Below are 26944 nucleotides of genomic sequence, written 5' to 3'. Positions count from 1 at the left end.
TACCCATGACATGATTTGGTGCTCAGGGGCTGGCTGTGCTCCCATTTACCTGTCACCTTTGGCCTTAAACGTATTATAGGGGAACATGGGCAGTTTTTGGCAGGGTGGGGGGAATGTATCATAATGACTAAAAAAGTTCAGGAATAACTTTGTTAGGTACACAGGTAACTTTACAGTGTCAAAACTTTTTTCAATGTTATAATCCTAGTTTTTAAACAATTATTAAAGGTATACAACTGTAAATGGTTTACTTTTTCTCTCCTCGGAAGAAACAAATCATCTTACTTTCTTCCTGCCATCAAGAATTGCCATCTGTTCTCCACGTACACATGAACTATCTATACAGAACGACACAGCTTCCTTTTCTTGAGGCTCCAGACATGGCTACGCTCCTTCTCGCATTCCCGTTACATCATCCACTAAAGCAGTCCTGCCAGAGGAAACCTGCACGCCGACCATAAGCTCCTTAGATGCAAATACCACGCCTACTGGCCTTCATGACACCATCTCCGGGCTCATGAACAAATGGATAGATGAATAAATAGGTACCAACAGTGTGGCTGGGCATGTTGTGATTTGGCTTCCCTTCCTCTCTACTTACACAGAGCATTCCAGATATTTCAATTAAAAAAATCACCCTCAATATGAAATCAGACTATTTCTATTAGAAATTATTAAGATAGTCACCAATTATTTTGGGAATAAAAGACAACACCCTACCTCTGCACTCGGTACACTCGAGTCCATGGAGGCACAAGGGCTAGGATTCGAGCCACCAGTTCAATCAGGTCACTAGGAGAATAACTCTTGTATCTTCCCGATTTCCAAAGCTCGTATAGCCCAGTTCCACGAATGACCAGGGTAGGGTAGAGCTTCAAACCATCAGGACGAAAAGCAGGGTTCTCAAAAAACTCCTGTGAATACAGAACACAACTGATTCTTCCATTTCTTATACAAGCATCACCCAGGGTGCAGTCTCAATCCTGGACCAGCTTCTCGCACACTCCAGCAGGCCCCGAGGCTGCTCTTCATTTCTGTACATGGACAGGACAGGAACTCATTGTTCCCTCAGCCCCCCTGGAGCAGAACACATGTGTGCTGGACCAGAGGTCTACTCATCCATCCACATCTATGGCTGCCATCTAATCTCAGGCCCTTTACCTTTGCAAAGGCAATTCCCTCTGACTGCAAAGTTCACTGTTCTTTTCATCCAGCTAACTTCACGTCTCAGCCTGGCGGCTACTCATCAGAGGCCTTCCTGACCTTCAAACACTAGCTGCCCCACTTAAAAAAAAAAATAATAATGAACTCTGTTTGTATTATGTCTTTTGTAACAGCATCATCCTGACAATTTATTTCATGTCTTTTACTTCCAGACTAGAGCCTTCTTTAATAATGCAATATATTTAATTATTTAAACTTTAAAAAAGTTTTCACAAAAACAAAGGATACAACAAAAAAGGAAAAAAAGGGAAGAAACAAAATTGTGACAAAGGCCATCTGGCTTATAAAAACCTACCATGTTTGTTACACAGCCCTTTGTAGAAAAGTTGGCTGATCTCTAGATTAACTATTTCATCCTGTTTTTCAGGCCAATTAGCATCATCCTTAATTTGGGCTGCACACTGTCCATTTGTTTTCTGGACACTGAGTAATACATCTAATTCATCTGCTTTTGACATGGTCATGTTTTATACTACAACGTCCCCACTGGCTGCCTTATTTCTTTACTTGGATGCAGCAAGAAACATGAGGCATTCTCCTTGACATGACTTTGCTCCAATCTTGATTTTGCATGTTTTTAAAAAATCTTTTGTAACATTGTTCTTGCAAAACATTCCATTGTTTAATTTGCTTTTAAAAGAAATGCAAGTAGAATTTTTGATATTTCTCATTGATTTGGCACTCAAAAATATTCTATTCTTTATGCACCACATGGTCTTATAGATATTCTTCTGTAATTTTCTCTATAACATATATTTTAAAGATTCATTAGGTGTTTAATATATAGTCTAGCCACCTAAAAACAGCACATAAGAAAGCAATCTCCACTTAGACAGAATCCACCTTTGAACATCAGGCTTCAGAAAACTACTTCAGGTTCCTGGAGACATGTAAACTGATAACACTCCTTTTGTAAAAATGAAGACAGATTCAATTGATTCTGGGATTTTGGTTAAACATAGAAAATGTTAAACATATAAAATGTGTTTCTCTCCCTCCAAAACCATAATAAAATAACACCAAAGATCTTAAAGATGTATAAAGTTACAAGAATAAAGAGAGCAAAGGAGACAAGAGTGGGGAAAAATGATGGCAGCATATTTGTTGAAAACGGAATATGAATGGAAAACTCTAAACGGCTTTGCAAGTGAAGAAAACTACTAAGGAGATACTAGTGAAAGGCTACTCAGTCACACGAGAGTCCCAGAAAGGCTTAAAGATCAGAAGTACCAGGAACTGAGCAGGATGAAAGGAAGACATGGAAATAGAAAAGGGGCACCGGATCAGAGTCTGCAGAGAGGGATTTATCCCTTACTCCTGTACAGGCAGAAGAGAAGGTTCATTCCCTGGAGAGTTAGAGAGCCTCTGTACTCCAACATTCCAGGCCCAAAGAAAGGCCTGGGTGAGTGCCAAGGCTGACAATGGGAGGGAAGCCAACATATTTACTGGTGAAGCCTCTTCCCTGCTCTGTGGATGCCAGCAGCCAATTTCCTGTGACTTATCCATACCACCCACCAGTCAATTAAGAACTGGAAAGTTCATCTCTGGATTTATCAAATGGTCCTACATAAGGGTTCCAGATACTGACATTAGGAATCGGAGTTTTATTCAGCCATAAAAAAGAATGAAACCATGCCATTTGTTGGAAAATGGATGGAAGTAGAGACCATAATGTTAAGTGAAATAAGTCAAAACTCAGAAGGCCAGGGTTGTATGATTTTGTTTACATGGGGAAGCTAGAGAGGAAAAGGAAAAGAAAGGTGGGAGTGGATTTCATGAAAATCAAAGAGAGATCAGTAAAGGAAAGGGACCAGAAGGTGAGGGGTGGAAAGTGAGGGGGGAAGTGCTGAGGAGTGATACTGGCCATACCATATTATTATATTGTGTGCATGTGTGTATATGTAACAACAAATCCCATCCTATGTACAATCATAATGTACCAATAAAAATAAGGGAAAAAATCTGAGTTACTGGAAAATATAAGCAGCTGTTATTATAACATATAGCTATAATCACTGTACTTACCATTATCTAAGAATGTGAAAAAAATAATTTCTGGGGTTCTACTACACAGTAGGGAGACCAAAGATAATGATAGTATATTATATAGTCCACAAAAGCTAGAAGAAAGGATTTTGAATATTTTTACCACAAAGAAATGATAAATATTTGAGGAGACACATAATATTTACCCTGATTTGGACATAATACAATGTATACTTATACTGAAACATGACATGTTATCTTAGAAATAAATGCAATTTTTAGGTGTCAATTTTTTTTAAAATGTGAATTTACAAGAAACTGTTGCAAATGAATATGATTACACTCTTAGTGATACAGAACTGACCTACACAATAAGGTGTGAGACATAAGCCACTTTTTAACTAACACATGCAGCTTAACTACATCTTAGTGGGCTGGGCAGTGGTTGGATGGACCCATACCAGGCAAAGTGATTCATCCTCTGCAGAGATAAAATGTTGCAGACTTGTGCAATTACACAAGCAGACGCTTGACTTAGCAACCCTTCCTGTGGAACAAAACACATTAAAGGAAATACATCTGTGGTTGTTAATAAGGAATTCTGGGCAAATGTGACAAAGCAGGGGAAAAACATTTTTTTAAAATGCAAAAATCAGGGGCTGGGGTTGTGGCTCAGTGGCAGAGTGCTCGCCTAGCATATGTGAGGCCCTGGGTTCAATCCTCAGCACCATATAAAATAAATAAAACAAAGGTATTGTGTCCTTGTACAACTAAAAAATTTTTTTTAAAAGGCAAAAATCAGTGCCTATTAGGTCAGGATAAGTTGTGAATTTCAAATAGGCCAAACAAGATTTTCTAAGCAAAAAACCCACAGTTTTGAAACTTTTCATGTAGTCTTTCTATTGGGTTTTCACAGAAAAATATACAAATCATAAGTGCACATCTTGACAATTTTTACAAAGCTTATAACTAGCACCTAGTCACTCAATTCAAGAAAAAGAACATTATCAGAATCTCACAACTCCACCTTATACCTATTTCCAGTTACCAAACAGGAAACAGTTACCAAACTTCACCCAAAGTTTCTGAGTTCACACGAATGGCTTTGTGTGCTAGGTAGTCTTCTGAATTTGACTTCCCGTGCTCAATCTTATGTTGAATAGAACTGGCCATGTTGTTGCATGAAGTTGTAATTAGTTCATTCTTATTTCCTCACATGATTACATCAATATTTATGGACTGTACTGTATGTTAAAATATGTTAATTTAATGGACAAAAGTGCCACTTAAACTTACAATCTTAAATTGCATTTTTGGATTGTATTTACTAATTACATGTCTTTCATGTTTATATATAGAAAATAAACACAAGAGGATTATCTGGGGAAAAAGGAAGTCCTACTGAAAATGATGCAAAACTGTTAGAAACCTCTGAAAAGCAACTGAGTAATACAGTGAGATTCTTAAAATGTTCGTACCTTCATTAGATAATTGTACTCCAATGAATTTATCATAAAGAAATAAACCTAGCCGGGCACAGTAGTGCACGCTTGTAATCCCAGCAGCTCGGGAGGCTGAGACAGGAGGATCATGAGTTTAAAGCCAGCCTCAGCCAAAGTGAGGCACTAAACAACTCAGTGAGACCCTATCTCTAAATAAAATACAAAACAGGGCTGGGATGTGGCTCAGTGGTCAAGTGCCTCTAAGTTCAATCCCTGAAACAAAAGAAATAAACCTAAATGCTATAAAAAGTTATAAAGTTGTTTATCTGCATGGTTATTCATAATATCGAAAACTGGTAAAAATGTCCTAAATTTTGAGAGCTTTGGAAGTAGTGAAGCAAAGCATGACAGATTACATTAAAAGACATTTAATATGTAAACATCTTAACAGAAATCAGGATGCAACTGGATAAATTCTTCTTACAACGTTAAATGAAAAAGCTATGAAAGAATTACCATCTCTACACAACTAAGCATAAGGGTGCAGGTGTCACATGTGCATAAACAACCTCAGCCCTAAGAAAGCCTAAGCATTAAAAGATCCTGGGAAGAACATACAAAACAGAGTGTGTCTGGGCTCTGGGGACTTCTCTTTTGTGTTTCTACTGTTCTATGGTGAGGAGGAGGTGCTGCCTCATTACACAAAGAGGGTATGAGGAGCACGCAGACGCATCCTGCATTGGCCTGGGCGAAGGGTACACTTACTGTAAACTGCTGAATGTCTCTTTCTAGTCCCACGTTTGGCAGATCAGGCATCATATGAGCCACAACTTTGAATCCGGAATCTTTGGCCAGGTGGAACGACTCACATACTGCCTTCACAGTGTGGCCCCTGAGGGAAGAAAATTTACTACCTGTTACACAAATAAACGGACATCAAAGTTTACAGGGGAGCACAGGAAAACAATATATAAGCTCAAGAATCACATGATTGAGGACACAGAATCTTTTTATAAAGCCATTTTCTTTACATCTCTATCTCTGAAGGGGTCTAGAAATAAATCATTTTACTTCTGAGATATTTCTCAAAAATTTCTTTATGCACCTATTCAAAGTTCTGGAAGTAAATACTAGACTAACAAGAATTAACATATAATAAAGCTATCTGACTTAGTATCATCGATCAAAACAAGCTTACTAATGTAAATACCTATATTAAAACAAGAACAATGAGCTCAGAACCATGCAGAAGCTGCAGCTTGCTAAACATCCCTTCCTTTAAGACTTGTGAAATTATTGGTAGAGAGACGAAAAGTGAAACCTACAATACAAAATAGATTTAACTGATCTGTTTGGAGAGTCCTTAAAGAAAAAATAGAAGAGAGAATGGTCTAGGACAAGGTGGAATCATTTGGGGCCACGTGGGTGAATCCTCTTAGCATCTGAGTATCATACCCACAAAGGAAGTGTGCCTCAGTAACCATTAGGGGGCAACTGAAGACTGAAGCCTGCCAATCCCTTCTACCCCAGGACATTCCCACTCGCCACACAAAGACCCTAGAAGCCTGGACTCCATTTCACACCCTCTGGATACTCCCATCTATTTCCATGGCTTCAATTTCTCATCTCCTTTTGTTAATGACTTCCAAAGTTCTCTGACAAAGTTAGACCTCTCTTAAGACTTCTACACCCAAACCCAACACTTCAAAGTTGCACTGTGCAATACGGCAGCCACTAGGTACATGTTGTTTTACAAATTATTTAAATGGATTGAAAGGAAATATTGAAAGGAAAGTTCCTGGGTTGCATTATCCTACTGAAGAGTGCAGATATAGAACATTTTGATCCATGCAGTATGTTCTGCTGGCTAGCTCTGTTCTAAAGCAAAAACCTTCAACTGTTTGTTCCACAAAAACCTACGATTTAGCATATCCAAAATGAAACTCATCTTCTTTCTGTGCCTCTGTGACTTCCTATTCCCTCCTACTCTCATTTCAAATCAGTCACCAAGCACTGCCCCTCACTTTTTTCCAGGACATCAGTATTTCCTGCTTAAATTACTCCAACAGCCTCCTAAACAGTCTGTCTCCCTTCAGCTTGCTTTTTGCTAATCTACCTCCCATACTGGAACTAAAGTGAGCTTTCTGAAATGCAGACCCGTTCCTATCTTAGCTCACAGCCTGCCTGCTGATTAGGGCCTGGCTCCGGAGGCCATCTCTCAGGGCCCCTCCTAATTAGTCCTCTGCTTGCCATGCAGTTCCATCCTCAGGAGTCTGATGGTATTTTCTTTCTGCCTAAAATAACCTTCCTCTTCTACACGGAACTCCTCTCCTCCCTTTAAGTCCTAGTTTAGATATAATTTTCTTCAGAAAGTGTCCCTGACCTTGGAGAAACTCTCTTTGCCTCTCCACAGAGACTTCTCTAGCACAGCCTGGGAAGAGGGCAGTTCTTCAATAGTTTTTCTCTTCAGTTCAATGATGCATTTCTAGGGGAAGAGAACTTTATTGGACTCTACCAACTCTTAAGTCTTTCTTTTTTTTACACTTTCTAATTCATACCCATTGTCTCAAACTTTTTTCTACTTCCCTAACAAATGAAATCATTTTCACAAAAACTAATGTTTTAAACGTCATCCAACTGCCTTCTTATCTAAACCCTTTTCTTTCTGCCAATTTTGCTGGCTTTCTCTCCTACTACAGACCTACTGCTACTACTGACCTTGCATCCCATGTCCTGCTCCTCCACAGGAAAGGGCAGGGAGTGGTACCAGCATGTGTATAGGCTACTGGAAGAGGGTCCCCAGAGAAAGAATGAAAACAAAGGGAAGAGAGGATGGACTAAAGAGCGTGGACAGAAGGAAAGACTTGGAAAGGAGGAACCCAAACTTCTTTCTGAGCTAGCCAGAGAGAAGAGAGGACTAGTATGCATGCAGAGAGAACCAGTGGGAGAGGAAGGCTTGTGAAAGATCATTTGGCCGCCTTACCTGTTGGTATCCCTGGCCACATCTTCATAGACACTCTGCACCCCAATCTCCAGCCTTGTGCAGCCATAGGTCAACATGTCACTTAGATGCCGCTTCATGCAATAATCTGGTCTAGTCTCAATAGTAATTCCAATACACTTTGTGAGGCTTCTCTCAGAATACCTGTAGAGCAAATGTAAAAACAACAAACCTGCTGCAGCTTTGGGTCATTTACTCCCACTCAGATGACTGCCTTCTCTCAGTTCTATCAGTGTGAGACAATGGTTAAGAACATGGACTTGAGCCAGACTGCCTAGGTTCAAATCCTGGCCCTGCTATTCCTAACTACACAAATGGAATGCTATTAACCTCTCTGTGCTTTGGATCTTTATCTACAAAGTGCAGATAATAACGGAACCTGCACCTCACAGGACTGACATAAGTGACTAGCGCATCGTAATGTTATCTTCATTATCATTACTCTCCTCGTGCAGCATGCTGAAACAATCATCTCCTGGAAAACAGTGGTTTCAACTATGAAAGCCTATTTTTCAATTCCTAGCAACCATTTTTCACATAAGTTAAAACCATCTGCGTTATTTATTTCCCATTCTGTATTTTAGAGTAATCTTAAGGAAACAAAAGGGAAAAGGGAGTTATGTGCAATGATCATAGCAATAATTTAGATTAAATGTCTTCTATATACACAGAAGTCTTTTTACCAAGTCTGTTTAATCTTAGCAATAACTTATAAAATTGGTAAACATTTTTAGTACTCATTAAAATTAGGCAACAGATTAGTATACCACTTTAGATTTAAGTTTTTTGAGTTAACAACTTTTGTGCTGGCACACAGAAGTCAGATCACTAGCTCAGTGGGTAGGTGAGGTGAGGGACAGGAGCTCACTTGGACCGAGGCCACCATCAGTATGGAGTCTCCCACTAACTCTCTGTGGCGTGCCCTGTCATCTCCATTCTACAGACAGACACTGAAGTTCAAAGAGAATAAACAGCTTGTCCAACCAAGGGTCTAGAGCTAATAAAATCCACACCAGGATCTGAAGCTGGGCCACCTCCTTTAAAACATCCTTGCCACGTGTCCCTTAACACATTGCTCAGACAATGCAGCTGGGGATGCAGACCTTTCTTCCCCAACATCTCTGACCTCCTTCCTCTCGGTGCCCACTGTTACAACTTTCTCAATTCTTTGAAGAGGGTGAGAGAGACTTTCTTTTTTTTTAAATTTTATTTATTCATTCATTTATTTATTTCTGCCTTTATTTTCCTTCTTTCTAAAGAAGTTTGTAGCTCTTTGTGGAAAAAGTAAAAATCACAAAATTTCCCCAATTTTATAACTACTCAGGCTCATTTCTTCATCTTAATTGTTAGTAAAAACGAACTTATTTGAATATGAATAATAATTATTAAGACAGTTAAGAATCAGTGAATTGGAAGACTAACTCTAAAGTCTTTCATTTTAGACATTCAAACTCTTTGGCTTTTTATTTCTGTGTTATATAAGGTTTTACTCAGAGGCAACATGTCAAAAGGTAAACAATGAGTAGAGTTATTAAAAGATGAATTACTAGTCAAAAATGGGCTCACGTCTTATCAAATCTTGCCTAAGACAGGACACTTAGGCGTTGACTTCTCTGAAACAAGAGAATGAGAAAGTTCCATGCCTCCCAAACAGGCAGGTACCACGACATCAGTAAGGAGGAGTACACAGTGCCACAGGATAAATGAAACGCACCTTCCTCCAGCAGCAATTACTGGGCTTGAGGGAAACTTTTTGAAAAAAAATCAAAATAAATATGTACATATCATGGAGAAAGCAAACTACATGATGCTTGACGAAAACAGAGGGCAGAAAACTCTAAATGAGCATATTTTTTAAAGTAAATGAGAAATGTCATAAAATAGGCATTCTGAAATTATATCATAACCTCCCCTATTAACTGATATTTTTTAAAAAGCCTGCAGTATTTCTTATTTTCTTAAGTGATGCCCTTAAGTTAGTGAGCCAGGTGGCACAATACTAGTTTGTACCACTGGGACAAACTAGAGGGTAGGCAATTACACCAGCGGGAATTTGTCTAGAAGAAAGGGGAAACTTCCCAGCTAATCTTCCTGTTGCACAGGTCACCAAAGGCCCAGGAGAGGACACGTGGGGAAAGCTGCTGCAGAGATGATAAGGTCTCTTCACAAGTCAGAACACAGAACAGGCAGAAGCAAACCTCATTCTCAAATATTTAACACCATTTCAAAAATATCTTTACTCTGGGGAGGACATTATCTCCTGCAGGAAGCAGAAATGGAGGCAGAAACAAATAATTAAAGTTGCTAAAAGTCAAAATTTTAGGTTTCTTTTCAGAATTGTATTTTCATCTAAAAAGCAACTAAGTAGAAATTCTTATCAAATCTGAACAACAAAAGTAATGCTTTATATAGTCTAATAATTCATTAATTCTGCCAATTCCTCTATTTTCCCTAGGCCATAGACTTCTTAGGTTCTTGGGCATACAGGAAATATATTAACTTCTAAGAGATGAAGCCAGGACTTTACCTTCGTTAGTCATAATCTACAAACTTTTCAGTATCTATAGTCCCAAAGGACTTGTACTGGGGTGTTCTGATTCCAATTTCACTGTTCTTTCTGTGATACCACATGGTCATTTTAATACACCTCCTATTGATGTGGGGTTATGCTGAATCCTATGCTATTTTTTTTTTTTTTTTGTATGCCACAGGAGTGATGGTGACTATAACAATGCTTATGTTCTCTGGCAAGCATAACTTAAGTCAATAACTAATGGTAACAGAATTTTTGAATAAATAGAAGGTAGGAAGTAGGGGTGGAGAGAAATAGGACAATAACCTGGGAATTTAAAAGCAAACAAGACCATGTTATCCAGTCTTCAAAACACAGATTAAATACACCTTTCCTATCCTGCCGTTTTCCTAGAACCCAGGGTAAGAACTCTGTGCTTCCACTCCCAAAGCTCCCTGTCATACTACAATAGCTTGCCTTATTATTTATTTGTAAACATGTCTTTCTCTCCACCTAGACAGGAAGCTCCTAATGGGCTCGAAGTCTAAAGAATGAATACCCAAATTAGGTGAAACTGGGGACAGAGGAGGTCTCTCCTCATTCCCACAGCAGCCTCTCTCAATCTTTCCTTTTATCCACCCTTAGAAAGGGACCCTCCCTAGGTCAGTGATACTGCAAACTAAAAATACACTAGTTTTTAATCCCAGAAATGCTTGAAAAATCTAGCTGCAGGGATAAGACACAGAGAAAACTCTAAAAACCACTACAAAACAAAAAGCCAGAGTGGTGGAAATATAAATAGATATAGATGACTTCTTGGGAAGAGTGCTTCTATTTCTGGAAAGAGGCAAGCGGCCTGTAAAAGTAGCATCTATTATCACTTACTGTCTCCTGCATTAAAGGCCTCAAGCAGGGCACTGTTGGGAGACAGCACACTGCTTTTAAAATCCCTTTATCTTCTGGAAACCTCCTTTAGATTCTTTACAAGAAGGCTGTGGCATCAAAGAGAACCTCTCATTACTACCAATCTGCTGCAGTTCTTTCAAAACTTGGTCATTTCTGCTACTGGATGTGCCTTAGTCTAGGACTACCTGAAAGCTTAAGGAGCTCTAGGCCCAGGGTCCCAAAAGGCCAACAGGATGTTACCTACACAGACAACCCAAGCCCTCAAACTTAACTGCTCAAAGCAAACTGCGAAGTAAATAAATGGCACACAGAAGAAATATTTACCTTCTTTAGTCATAATCTACAAACTTTTCAGCATCTACAGTCCCAAAGTGAGTCAGTAGAATTTATAACTTCTGTGCAGAGCCAAAGTTGTCTGGATTGCAAAAAACACTTGTTTTTGTTATAATCCCTCAGTTGTAGCAAATTCCTTTTTTTGCTATGATTATATCTGGAAAATTCCTCAATAAACTGTGGTGTTTCACCCAATGCTGCATTAGTGATATATGTAATTTAAGAACTGGGTATTTGATATGTTCAAGGAATTTAAGAATAACTCCCCACCCCTATTTTTTTGAGATATTGGTCAATTGGTCTTGCCCTACACAAGGTGAGGAAAAGAGGAACAGAATCTTGGTTTTTAAATGAGTATTACCTATGAAAAACCAACGTGACAACACCGTAGCTTAGAGTCTAAACTCATTATGCCTTACCCACGCTAGTCAACAAGGCTTATTATACAAAAACATCCCATGACATTTTTTATTCTCTTTCTACAGGACACACACACCACTTTATAGTCCCAATCAACATGCTGATTAGAAAAGAAAAAACATCAGATGTTACATTCTTTATTATAACCACCTTGAAATTTGAAGATTATACACATAAAAGCATTACAGAAAACTTGTCATTGTTAGAAAGTAACTGCTAAATGAAAAACAACTTGTAAACACATCTTTTAGATAAAAATTCTCATTTCAACAGAAATGTCTGAATCACAGATGTCAGAGACAGAATAATATCAGAGACAATTTAGTCCCACCTCATTTTTATGGATGAAGAAATACAGAGCAAATAAGTGATTTATACCAGGTAATAATGATAAGTAATAACAGAAATAAGCATGGCCAGGTGTAGTGATGGGCACTATAATCCCAGCTACTTAGAAGTCTGAGGCAGGAGGATGGCTTGAGCCCAGGAGTTTGAGACCAGCCTGGGCAACATAGTGAGACTCCATCTCAAGGGGGAAAAAAAAAAATCTAAAAACTTGAGTCTCCTAATTCTTTTTTTTTAAAATATTTCTTTTTATAGTTGTATATGGACAGAACACCTTTATTTTGTTTATTTTTACGTGGTGCTGAGGATGGAACTCAGTGCCTCACACATGCTAGGCAAGCGCTCTACCACTGAGCCACAACCCTGGCCCTCCTAATTCTTAATAAAAAGCTCTTTCCATTGCATTCAATTAACATTCACTAAGTGTCTTCTATTCTTAAGACATAAGAGATCCTCTCTCTTAAGAAGACAGACCCTATTAAAGGATATTGGAAAAAATACATGATATGGAATTAGACAATAATGGTATTCATTAAAACATTATTCTTCCTACTGAAAACCAAAGTAAGAGTAAAATTAAACTAGTAGATATAAATTCAACCATCAATATAAACTGATTTATCAATAATTACATCAACTGTTAACAGACTAACCATTCCAATAAAAAGACAACATCAAAATTTTGGACAAAATCCCCCACAAGACCCAAGTACTACAGACTACAGTCTGTAAGAAACCCATTGTCAGTATAAAGGTACATGTGTGTGGAAAGTAAATGAACAGAACAAGATAACACAGGACAACAGAAAGCACACAAGACTACAATGGCTGAATTAATATAAAATAAAGAAAACTTCAAGTCTAGGGTTACAAAAGGACATTTTGAAATTATAAAGTGTTAACTTTTATCCATAAATTAGAAACTCATAACAGTAATGTGTATTTACCTTAATAACAAGCCTTCAAAATACATGAAGTAAAAACTAAAATAACTAAAAGGAGAAATAAACAATTCTTGAATCAGGGTTGGAGATTTTGAAATCCCTCTTTCTTAGCAATTGATAAAACTAGACAAGAGTAAAAAAAAATAAGACAAAATTCCAAAGACCAGGACAATCTGCTACCACCCAACATTCCCCAAAGGCCCAAGTGAGAGGCCTGCTCCCCAGCTTGGCCCTGTTTGAAGCACGGCCCAGTGGAAGGCCTTCAGGTCACGGAGGGCTGCTCTCCAAGAACACTGTGGGATTGAGGACCTTTCTTCCTCTTTCTCTCTCTCTCTCTCTTTTTTTTTTTTAGTTATAGTTGGACACAATACCTTTATTTTATTCTATTTTATGTGGTGCCAGGGATTGAGCCCAGTGCCTCATGCATGCTAGGCAAGTGCTCTACCACTGAGCCATAACCCTGGCCCCTTCTTCCTGTCTTTTATGTCCTGACCAGAAGGCAGCAGCTTTGCTTAGCCACACTGTGTGCCAGGATGTGCTTCTTTGCCACAGTCCCAAAAGCAATGGGGCCAACTGACCAAGGCCTAAAACCTCCAAAACTCTTGAGCAAGCCCAAATCAACCTTTTCTCTTTGTGAGTGGATTACCCCAGGTGTTTGTTACAGTGATGGGAAGGCAACATATCGTCTGAATAACACCAAAAACCACCTTGACTGAACTGATCCTTACAGAACTTAACACCTAAACCGTTGAATGCACATTCTTTTCAAATACACATGCCATATTCACCTAGAGAGACAATATATACTGTGCTACAAGATAAATCTTAAAAAATTTTAAGAATGGAAATACTGAGTAGGCTTCAATTCATGGATATACAATTCATGGATCAAATAAGAAATATAGAGTATCAAATATATTTAGAAATGAATAATAATTAAAACACAAAGTATCAAAATGCAGGTATTCAGGTAAAGCAGTGCTTAGAGGGAAAAATAGCATTGTAAATATTTATAAGAAAAAAGGTCGAAAACAATGGCCAGGCTTCTATACCCAACTTGTCACTAGAAAAGGAAGAGCACTGAAAACCCAAAGGTAGTGAATAAAAATAAAAACAGAAATAAATGGAGAAGAAATAAACAACATCCAAAGAACAACAATCAAGAAAAAAAAGAGAAGGTAATTGAATCAACACCAGGGCTGAAAGAGGGGTGATCACTAAGTTCCTACAGAGAGTAAGAACATTCTGAGAGATAATATAAACATAATCCCCAAGTCTGACAACTTGGATGAAATAAACAAATTCCTTGAAAAACTTACTAAAAAGGACAGGGATGAAACAAAATCTGAGTAGCCCTGTATCTGTTAAAGGAATTAGTGAATCACCTAAATCTCCCATAAGGAGAATTCCAGCCCAGACAGTTTCACTGGGGAATTCCAGCAAACACTTGTGGAAGAAATAACATTGGTCTCACATGAGCTCCTCTAGAAGACAGAGGAGGAAACAATTTCTTACTTGCTTTGTTGAGGCTGCACAACACCGATACCAAAACCTGACCAAGTCTGTATCCTGGCTGGCCAGACAATGCTAAGGACCCTTGTTGCCGTCTATGAAGACCGAAGTAGTGATGGAAGGAAGTAATCAACACATCAGTGAGGGGGAGGGAGTACGGGAGGTTCTGAGGCCTGCCTGAAGAGGGCCAGTGCAGGGCCAGTCCCAACTCTTTCAAGCCTGCGTGGGTTGTTTGTGCTTCCTTCATAGCTGTGCAAGTCTATGAATCTGTCTTTGGGGCCTGGAACCCAGTATTCCCTAGCACTCTAGCTTTTCTAAGACATATAAGGACACAGTTGGAGGATTTAAAGTCATCGATGGGGGAAAAAAAAAAAAGAGTTAAGGAACGGAAATCAATTAAAAATTCCAATGGAGAATGTGTGACTCACCCACTTCTTAATGGGTAACTACCCTTTTAAATTGCATCTTGTGAAAAAAGCCAAGGAGCATTAAAGATGGAATGTAAAACTGCTTCTGGGCAGAGCTGATTAAAAAAGAATAAAACTCTTCTAAAAGGCTGTTTTAAGTTATTTGGCAACATATGCACTCTGGTGAATGGGTGATTCAGAGCCCACTGATGGTCCTTTTCCAGAGCTATGATTTTTAGGGGATGGTGGTCACCAGTGAAGGATGCTCTCCAGAGCCTACAGGGGAGTCTCAGAGTAGCTGACAGCCATGAGTGGTCAGCACTGTGTTGATGCAGTGAATTCTCCCTGTCTGCTGTGTCCTTGAACAGACCTCTGGCACTAAGCTTTCCAATTTCTCCATCCACAGGGATATTGTGCACTGCTTGGTACTAACTTGCACAAATGATAACCAGACTCACCTTGTTGAGGCTTTCCCTGCCCTGACTTCTCTTGCATTAAGAAGTAGACCTTTACTCAGGTTAGACACAGGAAAACAGGAACACCTGAGCTAATAATGAAGCTGGGCCCTGTTTTGAATAAAAACTCTTAACCTTAAAAACTGTTGATTAGCTAGGGGCAGTGATCACACCTGTAATCCCGGTGACATGAGTGGCTGAGGCAGGAGGATCGTGAGTTCAAAGCCAGCCTCAGCAGCTTAGTGAGACCCTGTCTCAATATAAAAAATTAAGAGAAGAGCTGGGTATGTGGCCCACTGGTTAAGTACCCCTGGGTTCAATCCCCAGTACCAAATAAAACAACAAAATTAAAAACAAACAAGAAAACTGTTTACTCATCTGCCACAATATGTAATTTTAACCGAGTTTAAAATGAATCTTTAAAAACACCCTTCTAGGCTTGTGAAAGTCAGTGTTACACCAGTGTGGTTAGTAAGCAAAAACAACTAATGTCAATTAGCAATAAAATGAACCTGAAATTTATTACCTACATCCTTGAGGAAGGGGGCTATCCTAGTAAACCAACCGGCTTTCCTGAACACCGTCTATGCAAGACAGCAACAGCAAGGTTAAATCCAAAGAATCTGAACAAAGCATAGTATTTCAAAGACAGTTTTTTTCTGGGCTGTTCCTTATTTCCCAATGATGCTAAGATTTGAAAATAATTTTCTTTTTCCTGTTCTCTAGTGCTAATCAGACTACTATTTCTACAAATAACACAATTGTTTCTCTAAGAATGAATAACAACCCTATTACAGCAAAAACCCTATTAAAACAAAGCAACAAAGAGTCCAAAAATTGGCTTTTCCACATTGTCTCAGTGTATGGAGACCAGAACAAAATATGGAGTGTGGGCTGGCAGACTCAGTATGACATTATGAAGGGTTTTATGGCTCCTGGATTGCACTTTTATTATTTCCTAAGAGTCATTCATGAGATCTGTCGCAATGAGGGCTCAAATCAATACAAATTTTTATCTGAAAGTAAAGTGTGTGTTGCCCTCTTGAGGTAAACTCAAGAACAGAAATAACAATGCTGGGTTTGCCTCACTTGCCACTGAAAGAGGCTTTGTTCTCCAAGGGCTTTTTGGACAAACACACTGCCATCCAGAGTTAGCTAGCCATCACACAAAACCCCATTTTTACCCTAGTGACATATAACTTACACTCCAACACCATCTGAAACTAGAACATTTCTGCACATATAAAACTTCCCAAGAATAAAGCAAAATTGTTGAAGAGTTTCAAATGATGAAAGTGTCAACTAGCTGCATCCTAGAGATCAAATTAGTTGGCTGCTTCAGATGATCAAGGGACCAAACTGCAGACTGTGGAAAGCTGTGTGTGGCAGACTTTTTGGAGGGGGCAGGCAAACATTTACTCAATTTTACTCAATATGCAAGATCATCGACTCAAGAAATCTACACTGAGAAAGGAGTATATATAAGCTCAGGAAGAAAAATTAAATGGTCTTGACAGATCACACCCCCAGAGAATTTTCAGAGCTGAATGAATTTCCGTCAGTCACCTTCTGAGGTAATTGTTCCCTCAAGTCACATTTTTTTCTAAGCTATAGTTTGATCTTTCAGTATTAAGAGGAATGAGCTGGATTACATCATTACTCCTTAAAAGTTTGAAGACTTCAGCGTTTTACTAAGCATGACTCATATCCATGAATGATCAGGTTTTGAATGAGCAGTAAAAATAGTCATCATCTCATCCTGCTTCCAAGCCCCTGGGGAACAGATCACATGACTGAGGTCACAGAATTCACCTGTCATATTACCTAGGGTCAGCCGAATGAAAGGTTGCTCACCATGCACTGTCCAGCGGCAAGTTCCTCACACAGGCCCTGGAGCTACCCAAGATAGTAAATTTAAGAAAAAGCCCCTCTATTCTTTTTCTTTTACAAACTCGAGGACAGCTATAGGGGAAAGAGGGACAGTACACAAAGATATCTATTATGGTTTGGATGTGAGGTGTCCCCCAAAAGCTCGCATGTAAGACAATGCAAGAAGGTTCAGAGGAGGAATGATCAGGTTGTATGAATCTTAACCCATCAGTGATTTAATCCCCTGATAGGGATTAACTGAGTGGTAACTGAAGGGGTAGGGTGTGGCTGGAAGAGGTGAGAATTGGGGCATGGCTTTGGCATATATTTGTGTCTGGAGAGTGGAGTTTCTCTCTCTGCTTCCTGATCACTGTGATGGGAGCTGCTTCCCTCTGCCACCCTGCCATGATGTTAGCCTCACTTTGAGGCCTGGGGAATGGAGCCAGCTTTCTACTGACCAAGTCCTCTGAAACCATGAGCCCTCAAATAAACTCTTCCTCCTCTATATTTTGTGCTGGTTGGGTCCTTTAGCTACAGCAGCAAAAAAGCTGACTAAAACAATATCCCTATCCCCATTTCCAAGAGGCAAACCTACCAAGGTCATTTGATCATTCCTTCAAAAGCCTCTCACAAGTTTACCTAAGCCTACTATGTGCCAAGAATTGCTTTCATATGGGTAATAAGGCTACCCTTAGGTCCACTTAAAATCTGGTCCTACTTATCATCACAAAAAAGTCTAGGAGGGGCACTATTTGAACAACCATGTAATTAGCTATATAATACCCCCTAACCTTTTATAAAAGAGAAGCCAGAAAAAATCCTGAGGTGGTGGATACATCAGAAAAACCGAGCATTTCCTTCCAATAGTTTCAAGCCCTGATGATGCACATGTGTGCGCGCACATGCAAAGCTACTCATTTCGATTTTTCCACCTAGCAGATTCTACCACTGCAGTAAGTTCAGGATCTGAAGCACAGCTGCCTACAGTGTAGTCCCCAATCCTCCACCAATGAACTTGTGCAACTCTGGGCAAGGTGCCTTAGTTTCTTCATCTGAAGAACAGAGATAATCTGAATACTTAACTCAAGGCTTATTATTAGTATTAAATAAGTGAATCAAACACCTATCACAATGCCTGTGCACAGAGCAAATGGAAATATCTTCCCTTATTCCATTCCTCATGTCCCTTCCTCCTCAGCTTTGATATAGACCCATGATGACCATGGTGGTGACATGGCAAGAAGGTCTTTTCCAGATGCTGGCACCTTTATACTAGACATCCTAGTCCCCAGAGCAATGAAACAATAAACTTCTGTTCATCATAAAGTACTTAGTGTCAGGTATTGTTATAGCAGCATGAAACAAAGCCCATTCATAAACAGAAATTACTAATAGTAACAGTCACTGATAACTTAAGTTTTTAAATGTCAGTCATTAGATTTTATAACAGCTAAATGTCTCTGATAGTAAGTACCCAGTCCTCTTATTAGGTGGGCTGAAAAGTCCAGTTCAATCAAAAGAAGTCTTATTTGAGACCCCATAGTTTTAGATCAGCCTAAGTCTGAAAAGATCTTCTAGAGACCACATTCTGTGACTCTATTTGAGAACACTACTACATCAATGGGCCGTATTCAATTTTTTTTTAAGATTATTTCAATGAAAATAATCCTTTCACACAAAACAGGAGAGAGTACAGGAAACAAGACCATGGATGAAGACTAAAAGGCGTTCTCAGAGGCTGCTGCTAGGAGGACAAAATGACAATTACTTTGGACAGGGTAAAAAAAAATAAGGATTTCTTACTTGACAGCCTCATAAATATTGTTGGAGGTATGTCCCGATAAGGCATCATGTAAATTTCGAATAAAATAATCTCTGTATTCTTCTGGAAGGGCCATAAATGTTCCTCCCATCACAATAAACTCCACTTTATCCACACTGTGACCAAGTTGTTTTAACTGAAAGAGAAATAAATTTATCATCAACATTAGAAAGATTTAGGCAACTACTCTAAGGGGCTATTGCAAAATTTCTAATTTTATCTGGCAATGTTTCACAATTATAGTTCAAAAATGAGATGCAATTAAACACACTTAACTAATTCTGTGTATAAGAAAACAGACTCAAGTCTGGAAAAAAAAATTACTGATCAAATGAGTGAAGGTGAGAGTTAAGTAAGAGGCTGAATTCCAATACCTTCAGAGTTAAATGGAAATTAAAAACACCAGAAATATCATCTAGAAAGCAGTAAAGGTGATAAAATACAACACAAATATTCACTGATCATGTATTTTATGCCAGACTCTGGTATTCCTTGGGGACTACGGAAGATGTGTTTATGACTATTAAACAATTATGCTTGTATGATTATACAACCTCATCAGGATATCAAGTAACAGAAGAAACAAAAACACTAGATTAGAAGGAAAATCAAGAAAGCAGTTTAAAATTGAAGATTATGGGCACAGGTGGCCTCTCAAGCCTGTTTTCTGGAGGAAAAAAATTTAAAGTGAATGTCTGATTGATGAAAAAAAAAAATACTATGTCTCTTCTTACTAAGGGACAGCATAATCTTTCATTTTGTCAATTACAATAAGTCAAGATTCTTTTTTTAAAAACAGGTATTTAAGTTTCTTGTTCTATCTCAGGCTTGAGGAAACCAGAGTCAAAGAATCAAATTATGAACTAAACTTACCAAATAAAAAATGACTATAGTAACTGTAGACAAAGGCACCTTTAAAAATATTTGTTTCTGAAATGGCAAACAACAATCTATAAAAAACAACAACTGGATATGTATACATCTAGACTTTGACACTAAAAGAATACTCTACTTCTGAATCTATGGTTGTTTACAAGGGATATACATCAAAATCCCCTGGCAGCTTTTGCAAAATTTCTTGCCAGGAGGACCCTAAGCCAGATGTAAGCAAAATCTCCAGCGGTAAAGATCTGCCCCATGTCTTAGAAGTTACTCAGTTGATTCTAGTGCACCAACAGCTACAAGAATTGTTCTGTTAGTTTCCAGATCTCTAGAACCCATGCTCCTCCCTCGGTTAGATCCTTAGCACCCAAATAAATGAATAAGATGCAAAAAACAACAATAATAACACAAAACCCATGCTCTTTTTTGGTGAACACAAACATTCACATTCTATTGAAACAGAATTGTACATTTTACAAGTTAAGTACCATGGCTTAAAAAAAAAAAAAAAAGGAAGCCAAAGTCACTTCAGAACATACTTTTCCCAACTACTAGGCTCACCCAGGTGAGGCCCTTTCCTACTGCTGACAATACTGTCCCACATATGCTTACAGGACAGTGACATGAAATGAGACCTGCAGGGTATTCACTAATAGAGTTAAATAAACCTGGAAACAACTTATCGACTGAGGTATGTACTTTCCATTTTAGAGTTTAAGTTTGCCCTACCATATATAACTATGACAACTGTGGTATTCATATTTTTAAAAATGGACAAGTTTAAAGTAAACTTATAAACAACCAAAAAAATCCATTAATGTTCAGATTTCTTGAACAGCGCAGACATATACAATACTTGTTTTTAATCAGCAACACTGAGATAATTATTTACAATAAAATCCACTAACCTCAAGTACACAATGAATGAATTCTGTTGTATATCTGAGTTGTACAACCACTGCCATGACCATGACATAAAACAATTTCATACCCCAAAAGTTTCTCACACCGCTTTGCAGTAATTCTCTGTCCTCACCCAGCAAACCAATCATAATACTTCTTGACCAGGCTTATCGAAGCTAAAATTAACTCATTCACCAATTGTCTAAAAGCTTTCAAACACTTCATAAATGACTTTTTACAAACTGAAAGAAATTTAGAGAATATACAACCCTTAAAGAATATAATACTGTCTCTCAATAAAATAGATATTTGACCAGGCTGTGCAACACTAAACAATCTCCCTCCCTCAAACAAATATTAAAAATTTCAAAGGGGGAAAACATAATTTTTATTTCATGCCAAACCCAAATAAAGCAACAATAACTTATTTTTTTAAATATTACTTTTAGTGATGAACGCAACATCTTGATTTATTTATTTTTATGTGGTGCTGAGGATCAAACCAGTGCCTCACATGTGTGAGGAAAGCGCTCCACCACTGAGCCACAACCCCAGCCCAAGCAACAATACCTTATTAAGGACAAAAATCTAATTTAAAAGAATGCTTTTTAAAAATTTACCTGTTCTATCCGGTGTCTTGTCTGTAGATAAGGGTCATATCTAGCACGGATAGCTCGCATGGAGGTTGGCTAAGACGAAAAACGAAAAACATTCAATTATATCCACATCAAATTAAAAAACAAAAAGTAGTTCTGAAGGGTTGTATTAAAATTAAAATTAAAATTCTCTATGGTTTGTATCTCATTTTTGCCTTCTTAGTCTTGTTAGGGTTCCAAATAATAACCTGAGAAGGATCTTGCTAGCCTTGTCCCCACCCAGTCTCCGGGACCTCAAAGGCAGGATGTCTCCTTGGATAACACTTGCCTTTTGTGGAAAGGCTTATGGCATCCCCAGGGTTATCAAAGGCTATACACTCATACACATGTGTAACACACTCAAAATTTAGGTGGCAAAATAATCTTTGAACAAAGTTCTTAAATACACGTGGTTTTCAATGCCTCTACAAATAGCCTTGATGCTATCTGCTCACAATGGAATACTCTAGAGCCATCAAACAATGTAAAACGTTCTGAGACATGTTCTGAAATGAAAAGGGCAGGGTTCAGAACTATGTTTTGATATGCTACTTTATATATAAAGAAGTAAGGTAAAAACATCCATATTCGCAAACCCATAAGATGTTTTTGCAGGATGTAGAGGAAACAGGTACCTCTGACTGACTGTTGTGGGGAAGAGCAGTAAAGGATGGTTAGGAGAGAGGAGTGAGGGGACTTTGCACTGAATGACAGACTTGGTATTTTTAAAAATTTGAATCATGGCTGGATGTAGTGGCACATACCGTAATAACAGTGATTAGGGAGGCTAAGGCAAGAGGATTTCCAGTTTGAAGCCTGCCTCAGCAATTTAGCAATATCTTGTCTCAAAATAAAAAATAAAAAAGGCCTGGAGATATAGCTTGGTGGCAAAGTGGCCCAGAGTTCAATCCCCACAACCCAACAAAAAATTGAACCATGGAAAATACCTTGTCTGAATGAACAGCTTTTAGAATTAGGGGAAAAAAATTAATTTAAAAAATATTTAAATAAAGTGAGTACTTATAAGACCATGTTATTGGTGAAAAATAATGTAACACTTGATCAGGAGAACCTCAAATTACTTTACCTCATATCCAGTGTAAGACTGTGTTGAATACTCAAAATCTGAATCAGGTCCACCAGGACAGTATCTGCCAATACCATGAAAGGACATGGAGGTCAGACACAAAACTATTTTAATAGTCCAGTTCAAGTACCTATAGTATCCATAAAATCCTGGCATGAAACAAGTTTCATTTTCAATCCTAATGGAACAGTCTTTGCAGTTTTCTACTGATAAGTGAGATTACTAGGTAAAGGAGCACTATTACATTCATCTACAAAATACCATAGTCACTATTATTTTAGAGGTTTATTTAACTTTTAGGTGAACATAACAAATTTTTCCATGTTGGACCAACCCGGTGCTTTCTTGGCAATCATGTCCACGAAAAATCTCCCTCCTATCTTCACACCTGGAGTCACACATACACGCTGTTCATTCTTACAAATATCTAAGTAAAGTATTCATATGATAAATTTTTATTTTGATAATTTTCTGATCAGAATTCATTTTAAATTTCTGCAATTCATATTTCCATGGTTTGCTTAATCAGTTATGAGAGGGTCTACTGTTCTGAGTTTCATAACCTATGTATTTTCTGTAGAGTGTAAAAAATTAAAATCTTTATATATTCCACTTTTAAAGTACTGAAATATCCTATTAACAGTTGCTGCTTCAGAGAACCTATAAATCTATTAAATAAACATTTCAAATATTACCAGCATATACTAATCAAGGGTTTTGGGAATTTACTAGTTCAATTAAAAAATACCCATGCAACTTTTTAAAATTCTACTTACACACATATATTTCCTGTAAAACTGATGTGTGGACATCTGTGGGGTTTGCACATCACAGCCACAACTGCAATCTATAAAAGGAAGATTAATACAAACTATTAAGGAAAAATTAACAAAAAATTCTGGAGAGTGGTCATCCCTCAGAAGAAACAAGAGGCATGTCCAAGTAGTGCGCAAAGAGCCTCAGTGGTATTAGTAATGCTGTACTCTCAAGGGGGTCTAAGGGTGATCTCTCATTTCAATATCAATAACTTTTAAAATGAATGTTTGAATTGTATACGAGTTTTATACTACATTTCAAAGTAGCCACAGTGATTCTGATTTTCTCTCTGATTACTGTTATACTAAAATAACCTATAAGAAAATAATCACTTTATGCGATGTTCTAAAATTATAAAAAACTTAACTTTTATAATCCAAATTCCTCATGGACACACTAGATCTCAGTATTCAGAGCAGAGACTATGAAGATAGGGTCTCGACTTACTCATAGACTGTGTACAAAATATTCTGAAGGTCTGACTAAGCCAGACTGTGTGAGGAAAGTATCAGCCTGAGAAAGGAGCAGGTGGCAGAGATGCAGGACTGGACATCTGAGGTGGTGGCCAGGTAAGGATATTCATTGAAGCTGATGAAAGCCAGGTATCTTACTGGCAGACAAGGAGGGAAGCAGAGTGAACCCTGCGGCAGGATGAAATTAAAGGAATTTTTCTGAACTCAGCATTTTCAATATATACAGATTAAGACACCAATAAACATAGATGGAAATAAGTTATGTACAACAGTGCACATGTATGTATGTAGATTCACAGTTAAAACTCCTGTGATATTTCTGCCAAAGATGAATATCTGAGTCTAATTATGAAGAAATATTTGATTAATTCAAATTGAGGGACATGATAGAAGATAGCCCAAAATTTTCAGAAGGGTTAAGGTAAAGAAGTCAAGGAAAGACAGAGGAAGTGTCCAGATTCAAGAGATACTACAACTAAATGCCAGCTGGGTCCTGCCAGACATTATTGAATCCACCACGCGGCCTGCGCATTGGTTCCATTAATGAGGTTCTTGGCATAAAAGTTAGCTAGTGAGATCGAAATAAAACACACAGACTCAGTTACCTTTTTCTATGACCAGGTCCGAGACGGCTCCCCTCTCTGGCTCCAACCTCGAACCACCCGTAGGGCAGCAAGGATTACTCAGGGTTAGCAGGAGAGAGAGAGAGAGCGAGCACGCCAGGGAGTAGCCTTTTATTGGGGAACAAGAAATTCAGGGGAGAATTCCATCCAATGAAGGTTGTGGGGGGCGCACTCCAAGGTCAGGGTCAGTGATTGGGCCCCCGGGGTCAGTGGTCAGTCACACCCCCACACGGACGGCTTCTCTCATCAGGAGAGGGCCGGGAAAGTTCCGACACAGCCAGAACGCCTCAGACCCAAACTGGGAGTCGCCCAGTCACGTGTGAGAATGGCTCTCCACAATTGAAATAGCTGGTGAAACCTGAATGAGGTCTGACAGCAAGGTTTTGATGGCTACATTATGGTGATATGAGAAAACATTCTTGTTTGCAGAAAATATACACTGAAGTATCAGCTTTGTAATTTACTCTCAAATGGTTCAGGGGGGAAAGTTCCATGTATTGTACTTTTCAATTTTTTGAAAGTTTGTGATTATTTCTCACAATAAAACTTATTATAATTTAAATCATTAAATACTGATGTAAGGAAATCCCCAATAAGTAATTCTGCAAGAAACTCTTAAAAATTGGGAACCAAAAACTTGGGAATTTCTCTTTTGTTGTTGTTGCTGTCATAGGGACTTTATTTAAATAGATACTGGCAACATTTTAGCTTACTGCAAAGGCAATAGGAAGTGGTTACATAATTACAATGGTAAATACAGTATCTACTACTGTTAATTGTTGCAGTTATAAATTAATACTATACCTTTGTTTACATTTCTCTTGACTGCAAATGATGCTATAAAAACTTGGGATTTTCAAGCAAATTTTTTAATTTAAAATGAGACAACCATATACCTCATTGGTGAAGTCAATAATCCAACAATCTTTTATTGAGGGGCTGCCTCATGGGCCAGTTCCAGGTTACACAGAGCTCTGTGGACCCAAAAACTATAGAAGTGATAATGCACTGCCTGGGCCTTCTGAAATCATACTTCTCGGCAGGGGAGAAGGACACAGATAGGCCATTTCAAAACAACAGGGTAAGAAGCTTGTAGAAAATGAGGACCATGCCCAAGGAAGGTCACAGGCTCTGGCCAGCAGGGTCAGGCAGCCTTTCTGAGGATAGAACATTCATACTGAGAAAGTAAGCTGAGCCAAGAGGGCAAGGAAAGGGGGGCCGGGAAAGCAAGTCAGTGTTTCTCAAGTATTTTTAAAGTAATCTCACTCTCCTTCAAGTAACATTTTACTTCGATATTATTTCAATACACAAAAGAAATAAGAGCAACTGGACTGGGTGAGGGAGAGATGAGACCTGCTCCCACAGCTCCCCTGTCATTTTCCATCGTACTTCCTAAAACACTTCAAAGAAACCCTGTAGTTTCACAGAACACTGTTTAGAAATTACTGACAAAATGGAAAAGCAATGACTTTGGAGTCGAGGAAAGATCTAGGTTTAAATATTTTTTTCTGTCCTTGCTATGTATTTTCCCATTTTGTAAAATGAAGACAGTACTATCTAACCCTCAAGACTGCTATGAGGATCAAATTAGAAAACATACATTAAGTACGTGGCAGAGTGGCTGATACATAAAGTAACTATTGTTATTATTATTACTAATATTGATACTATTAAGAATAACAACAATCAGAGTGTTCCACACAGAAGAAGCAAACACTCAAAGAATACAAACTCCAACTGGATCATACACTGAAATATAAAATGCAAATCTATAAAACTTTCAGAAGGTAGAAAGATCTAGGTGACCTTGGGTCTCATAACAATAATACCCAAAATGTAATCCATTAAAGAAAATAAACTGGGAAGCTGCATTTCATTAAAACTTAAAAGTTGTGTTCTAAGAAAGTCACTGTTAAGATTATTAAAGGACAAGCGTCAGAATGGAATATTTGTACAACATACACACAAAGAATTCTTAAAACTTAATAAGAAAACAACACCCAATTAGAAATAGTACAAAAGATTTGAGCAGACACCTCCCCAAAGAAGATCTATAGATGGTAAATAAATCCATGTGAAAATGCTCAAAATCCTATGTCATTAGGGAACTTTAAATTAAAACAATTAAGAAGTATCACTACATAACTATCATTACGACTAAAATCCAAAATAATGATAACACTAAATGGTAAAAAGGCTACGGAACAACAACAATGCTCATTTGTTGCTGGCGGGAATACAGAATTAAACAGCTTCTTTGGGAAAATAATTTGGCAGTTTCTTACAAAGCTAAACATACTTATACCATACAACTCAACAATCATACTCCCTGATATTTACTCAAATG

At 38.2% G+C, this 26944-nt stretch overlaps 1 protein-coding gene across 1 annotated transcript in view; it reads right to left on the bottom strand.

Moving 5' to 3' along the window:
• Positions 1-26944, bottom strand: part of Elp3 (elongator acetyltransferase complex subunit 3) — a 78385-nt gene that overhangs the window by 40882 nt on the left and 10559 nt on the right. The window contains exons 4-10 of the mRNA XM_046442957.2: positions 23462-23532; positions 22686-22749; positions 21584-21652; positions 19160-19314; positions 7636-7797; positions 5418-5544; positions 721-914 (exon numbers count right to left, since the gene is read on the bottom strand). Of these exons, the coding sequence (XP_046298913.1) occupies positions 721-914; positions 5418-5544; positions 7636-7797; positions 19160-19314; positions 21584-21652; positions 22686-22749; positions 23462-23532 (842 nt within the window). The remainder of the gene's footprint in view (positions 1-720; positions 915-5417; positions 5545-7635; positions 7798-19159; positions 19315-21583; positions 21653-22685; positions 22750-23461; positions 23533-26944) is intronic.

Source organism: Marmota monax, unplaced genomic scaffold (assembly GCF_021218885.2).
Source record: "Marmota monax isolate L192 unplaced genomic scaffold, Marmota_monax_Labrador192_F-V1.1 WCK01_AAM20220418_F8-fsc00344, whole genome shotgun sequence".
Taxonomy (NCBI): Eukaryota; Metazoa; Chordata; class Mammalia; order Rodentia; family Sciuridae; genus Marmota; species Marmota monax.
The sequence above is the reverse complement of the archived record's forward strand: the minus strand, read 5'-3'. Positions and strand labels throughout refer to the sequence as shown.